Below are 14,822 nucleotides of genomic sequence, written 5' to 3' on the forward strand. Positions count from 1 at the left end.
TCAATGGGGACGGAGAGGGTGACAACAGGGGCGCCAATGGGGTGACAACGGGGGTCAATGGGGTGACAATGGGGGTCAATGGGGTGACAACGAGGGGTCAATGGGGTGACAACAGGGCGCCAATGGGGTGACAACGGGGGTCAATGGGGTGACAATGGGGGACAATGGGGTGTGAACGGGGCGTCAACGGCACCGATGGGAGTCACCAGGACGTCAACGGGAGTCAACGGGGCGTCAATGGGGAGTGAATGGGGACTCAATGGGACATCAATGGGGCGTCAACGGGGACTCAATGGGGCATCAATGGGGACTCAATGGGGACTCAATGGGGACTCAATAGGGAGTCAATGGGGGACTCAATAGGGAGTCAATGGGGTGTCAATGGGGACTGAACGGGGACTCAATGGGGCATCAATGGGGCATCAATGGGAGTCAATGGAGACTCAATGGGAGTCAATGGAGACTCAATGGGGAGTCAATGGGGCTTCAATGGGGCGTCAATGGGGACTCAACGGAGTCTCAACGGGTAGTGAATGGGGACTCAATAGGGACTCAAAGGGGAGTCAATGGGACTTCAATGGGGACTCAATGGAGACTCAACGGGGACTCAATGGGGACTCAGTGGGGTGTCAATGGGGACTCAACAGGGACTCAATGGGGCATCAATTGGGACTCAATGGAGACTCAATGGGGACTCAATGGGGCGCTGGATCCCTCCCCAACGATGCAAAGAAGCAACACGAAGATCCTGCTGCCTCCTCTATTTCCAGCTACACCCACGCGCCAACAACACCCCACACGAACAACACCCCACAACAACCCCCTAACAGCCCTGTCCCGGGTAGGGCCAGAGCGGCAGGAAGGCGGCTCCGCCGGCCGCTCGACCGCCCCGTGCGTGCGCTGGTGCCGCTTGTGGTGGGAGCTGGATGGGCCGGGAATGGGCACCCATGGGAGTCAATGGGGACTCAATGGGAGTCAATGGGGAGTGAATCGGGACTCAACGGGGAGTCAACGGGGGCATCAATGGGGACTCATTGGGGTGTCAGTGGGGACTCAATGGGGAGTCAATGGGGAGTGAATGGGGACTCAATGGGGCGTCAACGGGGACTCGATGGGGTGTCAATGGGGACTCAATGGAGACTCAAAGGACACTCAATGGACACTCAATGGGCACCCATGGGAGTCAATGGGGCGTCAATGGGAACTCAATGGGGACTCAATGGTGGTGTCAACAGGGACTCAATGGAGACTCAATGGGGACTCAACGGGGAGTCAATGGGGACTCAATGGAGACTCAAGGGAGACTCAATGGGGACTCAATGGAGACTCAAGGGAGACTCAATGGGGTCTCAATGGGCGCTGGATCCCTCCCCAACGACGCAAAGAACCAGCACGAAGACCCTGGTGCCACCTCCTCTATTTCCAGCTACACCCGCATGCCAACAACACCCCACAACAACAACACCCCACAACAACCCCCTAACAGCCCTGTCCCGGGTAGGGCCAGAGCGGCAGGAAGGCGGCTCCGGCGGCCGCTCCGGCCGCTCCGACCGCCCCGTGCGTGCGCTGGTGCCGCTTGTGGTGGGAGCTGGACGGGCCGGGAACGGGCACCCATGGGAGTCAATGGGGACTCAATGGGAGTCAATGGGGACTCAACGGGGTGTCAATGGGGACTCAACGGGGGCGTCAATGGGAGTCAATGGGGTGTCAATGGGAGTCAATGGAGACTCAATGGGGAGTCAATGGGGAGTCAATGGGGACTCAATAGGGACTCAATGGAGACTCAATGGGGAGTCAATGGGGAGTCAATGGGGACTCAATAGGGAGTAATGGGCGTCAATGGGGACTCAATGGGGACTCAATGGGGACTCAACGGGGACTCAATGGGGACTCAATAGAGACTCAATGGGGACTCAATGGGGCGCTGGTCCCTCCCCAACGGCGCAAAGAAGCAACACGAAGATCCTGGTGCCTCCTCTATTTCCAGCTACACCCGCGCGCCAACAACACCCCACAACAACCCCCTAACATCCCTGTCCCGGGTAGGGCCAGAGCGGCAGGAAGGCGGCTCCGCCGGCCGCTCCGACCGCCCCGTGCGTGCGCTGGTGCCGCTTGTGGTGGGAGCTGGACGGGCCGGGAACGGGCACCCATGGAGTCAATGGGGACTCAATGGGAGTCAATGGGGAGTGAATGGGGACTCGATAGGGAGTCAATGGAGACCCAATGGGGAGTCAATGGGGACTCAATGGGGACTCAATGGAGACTCAACGGGGACTCAATGGGGACTCAATGGGGTGTCAATGGGGACTCAATAGGGAGTCAATGGGGCATCAATTGGGACTCAATGGAGACTCAATGGGGACTCAATGGAGACTCGATGGGGAGTCAATGGGGAGTCAATGGGGACTCAATGGGGACTCAACTGGGTGTCAATGGGGACTCAACGGGGACTCAACGGGGACTCAATGGGGACTCAATGGGGTCTCAATGGGCGCTGGGTGTCCCTCCCCAACGGCGCAAAGAACCAACACGAAGACCCTGGTGCCTCCTCTATTTCCAGCTACACCCGCGCGCCAACAACACCCCACAACAACCCCCTAACAGCCCTGTCCCGGGTAGGGCCAGAGCGGCAGGAAGGCGGCTCCGCCGGCCGCTCCGGCCGCTCCGACCGCCCCGTGCGTGCGCTGGTGCCGCTTGTGGTGGGAGCTGGATGGGCTGGGAACGGGCACCCATGGGAGTCAATGGGGACTCAATGGGGCTTCAATGGGGAGACAATGGAGACTCAATGGGAAGTCAATGGGGACCCAATGGGGAGTCAATGGGGACCCATGGGAGTCAATGGGGAGTCAATGGGGACTCAATGGAGACTCAATGGGGACTCAACAGGGACTCAACGGGGACTCAATGGGGCATCAATGGGGACTCAATGGGGACTCAATAGGGAGTCAATGGGGTGTCAATGGGAGTCAATGGAGATTCAATGGGAGTCAATGGAGACTCAATGGGGAGTCAATGGGGACTCAACGGAGTCTCAACGGGTAGTGAATGGGGACTCAATTGGGACTCAATGGGGACTCTATGAGCGCTGGATCCCTCCCCAACGACGCAAAGAACCAGCACCAAAACACTCGCTCCACCTCCTCTATTTCCAGCTACACCCGCACGCCAACACCCTACATGAAGAACACCCCTAACATCCCTGTCCCGGGTAGGGCCAGAGCGGCAGAAAGGCGGCTCCGCCGGCCGCTCCGGCCGCTCCGACCGCCCCGTGCGTGCGCTGGTGCCGCTTGTGGTGGGAGCTGCGGCTGAAGCTCTTCCCGCAGTGGCCCGCACGCGTACGGCTTCTCCCCGGTGTGGATCCGCCGGTGCTGCGTGAGCGTCGACTTGTCGGTGAAGCTCTTCCCGCACTCGCCGCATCCGTAGGGCTTCTCCCCGGTGTGGATGCGCCGGTGCCGGATGAGGTTGGAGCTCACGTTGAAGCACTTGCCGCAATGGGGGCACTCGTAGGGCTTCTCCCCCGTGTGGATCCGCATGTGCTTCACCAGGTCCGAGTTCTGGCTGAAGCTCTGCCAACACTCGGCGCACGTGTTGGGAAGCTCCGGCGGCGCCTTCGGAACCGGGACCGCCGGGACCGGGACCGGCTTCTTGCGCCGCGGCGCCTTGGCGAAGCTCTTCCCGCAGTCGATGCATTTGGCCGTTCCCGGGGAGTCCTTGGAGCGCATCCGGGCGGATCCGGATGATCCGGTGGTTCCGATGGTTCCGGATGATCCGGTGGTTCCGGCCAGGCTCTTCCCGCAGTCGCGGCAGCCGCCGTGGCGGCGCCGGTGGGACGCGAGCTCGGAGCGGCGCGGGAAGCTCTTCCCGCATTCCACGCAGATGCTGGGAGGCTCCGGAGGCTCCGGAGCGGCCGCCGGGAGCGGCCGGATCGCCGGGTCCTTCCGCTTGCGGCCGCCCCGGCCCCGCGTCGGAACCGGAACCGGATTCGGAGCCGGATCCGGGCGCTGCTCCGCGCCCGCCCGGGGGCGTTTCGGGGACATCCCGGCGTTCCGCGGAGCCGGGATGCGGATGGGGAGGGGGGCCGGGATGCGCTGGGATGGACACGGGGCGCGACCGGGATCGGGATCGGAACCGGGATTGGACTTTGCCAGGGCTGGGATGGGGATCTCCCTGCTCTGGCTATGGGATTGGGACCGGGATTGGGTTTGGGACCAGGATTGGGATTGGGACTGGGACCGGGATTGGGATTCGGACTGGGATTGGGACCAGGATTGGGATTGGGACCGGGATTCAGATTGGGCTCAGGATTGGTTTTGGGATTGGGACTAGGATTGGGACCGGGATTGGATTTGGGACCAGGATTGGGATTGGGATTGGAATTGGGATTCAGACCGGGATTGGGATTGGGATTCAGACCGGGATTGGGACCGGAATTTGGACTAGGATTGGGATCGAGACCAGGATTTGGCTTCACCCAGGACCAGAACCAGAACCAGGACTGGGCTCTCCCCCCTGCGGTTCCGCTCTGGACTGGGACCGGGATGAGGACCCGGATCGGGATCCGTCCCTCCCTGCTCCGGGTCCGGCTCTGGTCCCGGTGCCGGTTCCGGTTGGTCCTGGTTGGTTCCGGGTTCGGTCCCGCTCGGTGCCGCCCCAGTCGCTGCTGGTTCCGGTTCTGGTCCTAGTCCCGGTCGGTCCCGGTCGGTCCTGGTCCCAGTCCCCAGTGCTGGTCAGACCTGGTCAGTTCCAGTCGGTCCCGGTTCCGGTTCTGGTCCTGGTCCTGGTGCCAGTCCCGGTTCTGGTCTTAGTCCCGGTCGGTCCTGGTTGGTCCTGGTCCCGGTCCCGGTCCCGGTCGGTCCCGGTCGGGTCCCAGTTGCTGCCAGTTGGTCCCGGTTCTGGTCCCGCTCCCAGTCCCGGTTCTGCTCCTGGTCCCGGTTGGTCCCGGTTGGTGCCGGTCGCTGCCGGTCGGTCCCGGTCCCGGTCCCAGTTCTGGTCCCACTCCCGCTCCTGGTTCCGGTCCTGCTCCCAGTCCCGGTTCCGATTCTGGTCCCAGTCCCGGTCGGTCCTGGTTGGTTCTGGTCCCGCTCCCGGTTCCAGTTGGTCCCGGTCGCTGCCGGTCGGTCCCGGTTGGTCCCGGTTGCTGCCGGTCGGTCCCGGTTCTGGTCCCGCTCCCAGTCCCGGTTCCGGTCCTGCTCCCGCTCCCGCTCCCGGTTCTGGTCCCGGTCAGTCCTGGTTGGTCCCGGTCCCAGTCCCGGTTCTGCTCGGTCCCGGTCGCTGCCGGTCGGTCCCGATCCCGGTCCCGGTTCTGCTCCCGGTTCCGGTCCTGCTCCCGCTCCCGCTCCCGCTCCTGGTTCTGGTCCCGGTCAGTCCTGGTTGGTCCCGGTCCCAGTCCCGGTTCTGGTCGGTCCCGGTCGCTGCCGGTCGGTCCCGATCCCGGTCCCGGTTCTGCTCCCGGTTCCGGTCCTGCTCCCGGTTCTGCTCCCGGTTCCGGTTCCGGTCCGGTCCCGCCCGGGCCCCGCGGCCGCCGCCGGCTCCGGCTCCGCGCGGACAATGGAGGAGGCGGCGGCGCCGCCCGACCCGGAAGCGAAACCGCCGCCCCCTCCCCCGGGACCCCCCGCGCGGGGCGGAAAAGGCGGGAAAATTCCCGGGATTCCCGGGAAGGCGGGAGGACCCCGCCCCCCTCCCCCCCTCCCACCGGGAGCGGCTTCCTGCTCCGGGATGCGGGATTCCCAACCCGGGATGCGGGATTCCCGCTCTGGGATACGGGATTCCCGCTCTGGGATGGGGGATTCCTGCTATGGGATACGGGATTCCTGCTCCGGGATGGGGGATTCCCGCTATGGGATACGGGATTCCCGCTATGGGATACAGGATTCCCACTATGGGATGCGGGATTCCCGCTATGGGATGCGGGATTCCCAATACAGGATATGGGATTCCTGCTCTGGGATTCCCGCTCTGGGATACGGGATTCCTGCTCCGGGATGCGGGATTCCTCCTATGGGATACGGGATTCCTGCTCCGGGATGGGGGATTCCCGCTATGGGATAGGGGATTCCCGCTATGGGATACGGGATTCCCACTATGGGATGCGGAATTCCCGATACAGGATATGGGATTCCTGCTCTGGGATTCCCGCTCTGGGATACGGGATTCCTGCTCCGGGATGCGGGATTCCCAACGCGGGATGCGGGATTCCCGCTATGGGATGTGGGATTCCCGTTATGGGATGGGGGATTCCCGCTATGGGATATGTGATTCCCGCTATGGGATACGGGATTCCTGCTCCGGGATACGGAATTCCCGCTATGGGATACAGGATTCCCGCTATGGGATGGGGGATTCCCGCTATGGGATGCGGGATTCCTGCTCCGGGATGGGGGATTCCTGCTCTGGGATGCAAGATTCCTGCTCCAGGGTGCGGGATTCCCACCCCGGGATGTAGGATCCTGCTCTGGGATACAAGATTCCCACTCTGGGATGCAGAATCCCCACTCTGGGATACAGAATTCCTGCTCTGGGATGGAAGAGTCTCATCCTGGGATGCAGAATTCCTGCTCTGCAATGCAGGATTCCTCCTCTGGGATGCGGGATTCCAACCCCGGGATGTGGGATTCCTGCTCTGGAATGAAAGATTCCCGCTTTGGGGTGCAGGATTCCCGCTCCGGGATACAGGATTCCCACCCCAGGATGCAAGATTCCTGCTCCAGGATGCAGAATTCCCACCCCGGGATGGAGAATTCCTGCTCCGCAATGCGGGATTCCTGCTCCAAAATACTGAATTCCCACAATGGCATGCAGAATTCCTGCTCCAGAATGGAGGATTCCTGCTTTGGGATACAAGATTCCCACCCTGGGATGCAGAATCCCCACTCTGGGATACAGGATTCCTGCTCCGGGGTGTGGGATTCCCACCCCAGGATGGGGGATTCCCACTCCGGGATGCAGAATTCCCGCCCCGGGATGCAGGATTCCTGCTTTGGGATACAAGATTCCCAGCCTGGAATGCAGAATTCCCACTCTGGGGTGCAGGATTCCTGCTTAGGGATGAGGGATTCCTGCTCGGGGGTGCAGGATTCCTGCTCTGGGATGGAAAATTCCCACTCTGGGATGCAGAATTCCCGCTCTGAGATGCGGGATTCCCACTCTGCATTCCCAGGGCTTCCCGGTGGCCGCCCGGATTTTCCCAAGACATTTGAGGCCAGGAAAGGGCAACACGGAGGCAACGGCACAAATCCCTCTTTAATCCCGCGGGGAAGCGGCCGGAACGCCGGAGCCTCCGGAGGATCCGGGATCCGGGATGCTCATGCAGGGAACGGCGGAGCCGCGTGCTTCGGCTCCGGCTTTTCCCAAAACCACACGGAAAAACGGACAAAGAACCCCCCGAAAAGCCCCAAATCCCCCCAAAATCCCCCATGGAGCCGCATCCCAATCCCGCCGGGAAGCGGCATCCGGAGCGGGATCCCCCTCCGGCTCCTGCTTCTTGGGAGCGGGATGGAAAAGTCCGGCTGTTCCGACACTGCTCCGGTTCCCAGGATCGCCGCTCCGGCTGGGATTTGCATCCGGAAGATGCATCCGGATGGTGCATCCAGAGGGAACATCCGGAAGGTGCATCCGGATGGTGCATCCAGAGGGAACATCTGGAAGGTGCATCCGGATGGCGCATCCATAAGGATCTGGAAGGTGCATCCAGGCGGTGCATCCGGAAGGTGCATCCGGATGGAGCACCCGGAAGGTGCATCCAAATGGTGCATCCGGATGGTGCATCCAGAAGGATCCGGAAGGTGCATCCGGATGGAGCACCTGGAAGGTGCATCCGGATGGTGCATCCAGAAGAAACATCTGGAAAATGCACCCGGAATGTGCATCCAGAAGCATCTGGATGGCGCATCCGGATGATGAATCCAGAAGGTGCATCCGGAAAGTGCATCTGGAAGGAACATCTGGAAAATGCACCTGGAAGGTGCATCCAAATGGTGCATCCAGATGGAGCATCCGGACGGAGCATCCCAAAGGTGCATCCAGAAAGTGCATCCGGACAGTGCATCCCAAAGGCGCATCCGGATGGAGCATCCGGACGGTGCATCCAAACGGAGCATCCGGATGGAGCATCCCGAAGATGCATCCAGACGATGCATCCGGATGGAGCATCCCGAAGGCGCATCCGAATGGAGCATCCCGAAGATGCATCCGGACGGTACATCCAGAAAGTGCATCCAGATGGAGCATCCCGAAGGTGCATCCCGATGGAGCATCCCAAAGGTGCATCCGGAAAGTGCATCCAAATGGAGCATCCGGATGGAGCATCCCGAAGATGCATCCGGACGGTACATCCAGAAAGTGCATCCAGATGGAGCATCCCGAAGGCGCATCCGGATGGAGCATCCCAAAGGTGCATCCGGAAAGTGCATCCAAATGGAGCATCCCGAAGGCGCATCCGGATGGAGCATCCCGAAGATGCATCCAGATGGAGCATCCCAAAGGTGCATCCGGAAAGTGCATCCAAATGGAGCATCCGGATGGAGCATCCCGAAGATGCATCCGGACGGTATATCCAGAAAGTGCATCCAGATGGAGCATCCCGAAGGCGCATCCGGATGGAGCATCCCAAAGGTGCATCCGGAAAGTGCATCCAAATGGAGCATCCCGAAGGTGCATCCAGAAGGTGCATCCAAATGGAGCATCCCGAAGGCGCATCCGGATGGAGCATCCGGATGGAGCATCCGGACGGAGCATCCGCCTTTCCCAGCACCGGCCACTGCCCCGCAGAGCCCCCCCCCGGCTCCATCCTTCCCAATGGGAATTCCCCCGGGAAGCAGCGCCCGTTCCCGCTGGGATCCCCCCTTTTCCCTATCCCGCTCCCTATCCCAGATGGAGCCGCTGGTGCCGCAGGAGGGCGGCGGCGGCCGCGAAGGCCTTTCCGCACTCGGGACACTGGTGCGGAGCCGGGCCGGAACGCCGGCGCCGCGCCGGGAACGCCGGCGCCTCCGGAGCCTCCGGAGCCGCGTGGCTCCGGCGGTGCTTGGCGAAGGCCGAGCTGTAGCTGAAGGCTTTTCCGCACTCGGAGCAGGAAAACGGCCGCTCTCCCGGGCGGCCCCGGCGGCGCCGGACGGGCTCGGAATTCCGGGCGCCGGCATTCCGGTGCAGGCGCCGGTGGGCGTTGCGGTTGGAGCTGCGGGTGAAGCCCTTGCCGCATTCCAGGCATTTGTAGGGCTTCTCGGATCCGTGCGGGCGCCGGCGGCTCCGGAAGCTCCGGCGGCCGCTTTTGGGCTCCTCCGAGTCCGGGCGGAATTCCCAATCCGGAAGGCGCTCGCCCGGCTCCGGGCTCCGCCGCACGGCGCTCTCGGCTCTTCCCATCAAATGCAGCTCCGGAGTCTCGGCCGCTTCCCGCTCCGGAGCCTCCTCCTCGGCTTCCTCGTCATCTGCCGGAGCGCCGGGATCGTCAGCCGGGAATCGCTTCCCGGGAAGCGGCTGGAAAACCGGGATGCTCCGGGCTCACCTGTGGGGGCCACGCGCAGGATCTGCCATTCCTTGGAATCGTTGGGATCCGGCACCCCCAGCTCCTCCTCCAGCTCCAGCCGGGAGATGACGTTGGGCTTCGGGATCGGGAAATCTGCTCCGAAGGAAAACACGGATGCGGGCACGGACGGATCCATCCGTGCCCGTATTTCCAGGGATAATTGAAGGGGATGTCGAGGATCCCGACGCGCTTCCCGGCTGGAACCGGCAAGGAAGCGCGTGGCAGCCAGCCCCATTCCCGGCCTTTCCCGTTATCCCGGCGGGAACGCTCGCTCCGGTTTTAACCTCTATCCGCACGGAAAGGAACCCCGGAAATGGCCGGGAAAAGGCAGCTCCGGCACCGGGTGAACGCGGGATGATCCGGCTGGGAAAGGCGGGAATGTCGGGAATACCGGGAATGCCGGGAAGGGTGGGAATACCGGGAATACCGGGAATGCTCACCCAGCAGGATCAGGGCCTCGTAGCTCTCCTGCATGGCGCCGGGAATGGGGCAGGGAATTCCGCTCCGGCGCCACTCCGGTCTCGGAACCGGGAAGGAGGATCCAGCCCGGCCGGAGCGTCGCGGTCCCGGGGAGGCGCTGCCGGACCGGGACCGGGATCGGGATCGGGACCAGGGACGGAGCCGGTGCTGCCGGAGCCGGGAATGGGGCTGGATCCGGAGCCGGAACCGGGACCCCCGGAGCCGGGATGCCCCCCCCCCCGCAACGGGTTCAGAACCGGGACCGGGACCGGGCGCTGCCCGGCGGCTCCGCGGGGAGGCGGCACCGGCACCGGGATCGGGATCGGAACCGGGATCGGAACCGGCAGCTCCCGGCTCTGCAAAGAGGCGGCACCGGCACCGGGATCGGGATCGGAACCGGCAGCTCCCGGCTCTGCAAAGAGGCGGCACCGGCACCGGGATCGGGATCGGAACCGGGATCGGAACCGGCAGCTCCCGGCTCTGCAAAGAGGCGGCACCGGCACCGGGATCGGGATCAGAACCGGGATCGGAACCGGCAGCTCCCGGCTCTGCGGGAGGCGGCACCGGGATCGGAACCGGCTGCTCCGCGCTGCCCGGCGGCTCCGGTGCCGGCCCGGCCCCTTCCCGGCGGTTCCGATCCCGGTCCCGGTTCCTTCCCGGCCCCGGTTCCTCCCCGGCGGTTCCGATCCCGGACCCGGTTCCTCCCCGGCGCCTCCGCTCCCGACCCGGTTCCTTCCCGGCGCTCCCGGTCCCTTCCCGGCGGTTCCGATCCTGGTTCCTCCCCGGCGGCTCCGATCCCGGTTCCGATCCCGGCCCCTTCCCGGCGGCTCCGATCCCGACCCGGTCCCTTCCCGGCGGCTCCGATCCCGATCCCTGCGCGTTCCTGGCGGCTCCGCTCCCGGCTCCGATCCCGGTCCCTTCCCGCCGGTTCCGCTCCCGGTTCCGCTCCCGGTTCCGCTCCCGGTTCCGATCCCGCTCCCGATCCCGGTTCCGATCCCGATCCCGGTCCGTTCCCGGCGGCTGCCGCAGCCCCGGGGCCGCCGGATGCGGGAGCCGCCGCTGACCCAGGAAGTGCCGCCCCCCCCGGTGACCGGGAGGGGGGGGGAACCGGCGGGGGGGGCGGGGAGGACCCCCCCCCATTCCCGGTGACCCCCCCCCCCGTTCCCGCCCCCCCCCCCCGCCCTTCCCGGTGGCCCCGGGGCCGATCCCGGTGGCCGCGGGATGCGGCGGGGGGAGGGAAGGGCGGGGGGGGGGGGAAGCGGGGATGGAGCTGGGGTTGGAATAGGGATTGGAATAGGGATGGGAATAGGGATTGGAATAGGGATGGAGCCGGGATTGGAATAGGGATTGGAATAGGGATGGGAATAGGGATGGGAATAGGGATGGGAATAGGGATTGGAATAGGGATGGGAATAGGGATGGAAATAGGGATTGGAATAGGGGTTGGAATAGGGATTGGAATAGGGATGGGAATAGGGATTGGAATAGGGATGGAGATGGGATTGGAATAGGGATGGGAATAGGGATGGGAATAGGGATTGGAATAGGGATTGGAATAGGGATTGGAGCTGGGATGGAGCTGGGATTGGAATAGGGATTGGAATAGGGATTGGAATAGGGGTTGGAATAGGGATTGGAATAGGGATTGGAGCTGGGATTGGAATAGGGATGGAGCTGGGGTTGGAATAGGGATTGGAATAGGGATGGGAATAGGGATTGGAATAGGGATGGAGATGGGATGGAGCTGGGATGGAGCTGGGATTGGAATAGGGATGGAGCTGGGATTGGAATAGGGGTTGGAATAGGGATTCGAATAGGGATTGGAATAGGGATTGGAGCTGGGATGGAGCTGGGATTGGAATAGGGATTGGAATAGGGATGGGAATAGGGATTGGAATAGGGATTGGGATAGGGATTGGAATAGGGATGGGAATAGGGATGGAGCTGGGATGGAGCTGGGATTGGAATAGGGATTGGAATAGGGATTGGAATAGGGATTGGAGCTGGGATGGAGCTGGGATTGGAATAGGGATTGGAATAGGGATGGGAGCTGGGATGGAGCTGGGATTGGAATAGGGATTGGAATAGGGATGGAGCTGGGATTGGAATAGGGATGGGAATAGGGATGGAGCTGGGATGGAGCTGGGATTGGAATAGGGATTGGAATAGGGATTGGAATAGGGATTGGAATAGGGATTGGAGCTGGGATGGAGCTGGGTTTGGAATAGGGATTGGAATAGGGATGGGAATAGGGATTGGAATAGGGATGGAGCTGGGATGGAGCTGGGATTGGAATAGGGATTGGAATAGGGATGGAGATGGGATTGGAATAGGGATTGGAATAGGGATTGGAGCTGGGATGGAGCTGGGTTTGGAATAGGGATTGGAATAGGGATTGGAATAGGGGTTGGAATAGGGATTGGAATAGGGATGGAGCTGGGATTGGAATAGGGATTGGAATAGGGATGGGAATAGGGATTGGAATAGGGATTGGAATAGGGATTGGGGCTGGGATGGAGCTGGAGTGGAATAGGGATTGGAATAGGGATGGAGCTGGATGAAGCTGGGATTGAAATAGGGATTAGAATAGGTATTGCAATAGGGATTGGGGCTGGATGGAGCTGGGATTGGAATAGGGTTTGGAATAGGGATTGGAATAGGGATGGAGATGGGATTGGAATAGGGATTGGAGCTGGGATTGGAATAGGGTTTGGAATAGGGATTGGAATAGGGATGAGATGGGATTGGAATAGGGATTGGAGCTGGGATGCAGCTGGGATTGAAGCTGGGATTGGAATAGGGATTGGGGCTGGGATGGAGATGGGATTGGAATAGGGGTTGGAATAGGGATGGAGCTAGGATGGAGCTGGAATTAGAATACGGATTAGAATAGGTATTGGAATAGGGATTGGGGCTGGGATGGAGCTGGGAGTGGAATAGGGATTGGAGCTGAGATTGGGGCTGGGATGGAACTTGAATTGGAATAGCGATGGAGCTGGAATGGAGCTGGCATTGGAATAGGGATTGGAGCTGGAATGGAGCTGGGATGGAGCTGGAATTGGAATGGGGATTGGAGCTGGAGATGGAGCTGGGATTGGAATAGGGATTGGAGCTGGAGATGGAGCTGGGATGGAGCTGGGATTGAAACGGGTTTTGGAGCTGGAATTGGAATAGGGATTGGAGCTGGCATCCTCCTCGGAGCTGGGATTGGAGCTGGGATGCTCCTTGGAGCTGGGATTGGAGCTGGGATGCTCCTCGGAGCTGGGATTGGAGCTGGGATCCTCCTCGGAGCTGGGATCGGAGCCGGGATGCTCCTCGCAGCTGGGATTGGAGCTGGGATTGGGGCTGGGATCCTCCTTGGAGCTGGGATTGGAGCTGGGATCGGAGCCGGGATCCTCCTCGGAGCCGGGATCGGAGCCGGGATCCTCCTCGGAGCCGGGGCAGCCCTTGGCCATGGGCCGGCCCGTGGCTGCTCCTCCGGCTCTGTCGGTCGCTCCGGCTGCTCCTCCCAGCCCTTCCCGGCCATCCCGGACTGGGAAATCCGGCTGGGAAGGGACGGCAGGAGGTGCCCAACCCAACTCAATCCAATCCAACCCAATCCAACACAACTCATCCCATCCCATCCCATCCCAATCCAATCCAACCCAACTCAATCCAATGCAATCCAATCCAATCCAATCCAACCCAATCCAATCCAATCCAAATGCAATCCAACACAACTCATCCCATCCTAATCCAACCCAATCCAATGCAATCCAACCCAACTCAATCCAATCCAATCCAATGCAATCCAACTCATCCCACCCCAAACCAACTCATCCCAATCCAACCCAACTCAATCCAATCCAACTCAACCCAATCCAACTCAATTCAATCCAATCCAACCCAATCCAATCGAACTCATCCCAATCCAATTCATCTCAACCCAACTCAATCCAACCCAATCCAGTCCAACCCAATCCAATGCAATCCAATCCAACCCAATCCAATGCAATCCAACCCAACTCATCCCACCCCAAACCAACTCATCCCAACCCAACCCAACCCAACTCAATCCAATCCAACTCAATGCAATCCAACTCAATTCAATCCAATCCAACCCAATCCAACCGAACTCATCCCAATCCAATTCATCTCAGCCCAACTCAATCCAACCCAATCCATCCCAACCCAACAGAACTCAACTCAACTCAACCCAACCCAACTCAACCCAACCCAACTCAATCCAACCCAACTCAACTCAATCCAACTCAACTCAACCCAACCCAACTCAATCCAACCCAACTCAATCCAACCCAACTCAATCCAATCCAACTCAACCCAATCTAATCCAATCCAATCCAACCCAACTCATCCCAACCCAACTCAACCCAACCCAGCCCATCCTCCTGCTCAGGGTTTTGTCCAATCCAGGCCCAGGAAAATCCAGGGACGGAGCCTGGATGATCCATTGGAAGGACGTGGAGATGGGGCTGACAGGAGCCGGGTTGGGACTGGGATCGGGACCAGCACCAGGATCACGATGGGGTTTAGGACCAGGACCAGGACTAGGATGGAGACCGTATTTAACATAGAGACACGCGCACGTTTATTTGGGGGGAAAAGGGGAGGTTTTTGCCGGAATCCGCGCGTTTTTGCAGCGTTTACGTCACTAAATGGTTTCGTCCAACCCCCCCCCGCCCCAGGCCGCGTGTGGAACAGTCCGGCCGCCATCTTGAAGGCGCCGGGCCAGAGCCGTAAAACAAGATGGCGGCGCCCAGGGGGGAAGAGGCTCCGCCATTTGCCGGCCTCGTGGCGAGGGGGAAGGGGCCGGAGCGGGCGGCGGGAAAGCCGCGACGCTAATAAA

General features: G+C 61.2%; 1 protein-coding gene across 1 annotated transcript in view; it reads right to left on the reverse strand.

Moving 5' to 3' along the window:
* Positions 1–3,262: 3,262 nt before the first annotated feature.
* LOC104565928 (uncharacterized) overlaps positions 3,263–14,822 on the reverse strand; it is a gene marked incomplete at its 3' end in the record, with an annotated part of 28,960 nt that continues 17,400 nt past the window's right edge. Inside the window, 3 exon segments of the mRNA XM_088539374.1 lie at positions 3,263–3,328; positions 3,330–3,600; positions 8,864–9,213. Of these exon segments, the coding sequence (XP_088395500.1) occupies positions 3,263–3,328; positions 3,330–3,600; positions 8,864–9,213 (687 nt within the window).

Source organism: Tinamus guttatus, unplaced genomic scaffold (assembly GCF_059628265.1).
Source record: "Tinamus guttatus ecotype Peru unplaced genomic scaffold, ASM5962826v1 Tinamus_guttatus_pri_ptg001614l, whole genome shotgun sequence".
Taxonomy (NCBI): domain Eukaryota; kingdom Metazoa; phylum Chordata; class Aves; order Tinamiformes; family Tinamidae; genus Tinamus; species Tinamus guttatus.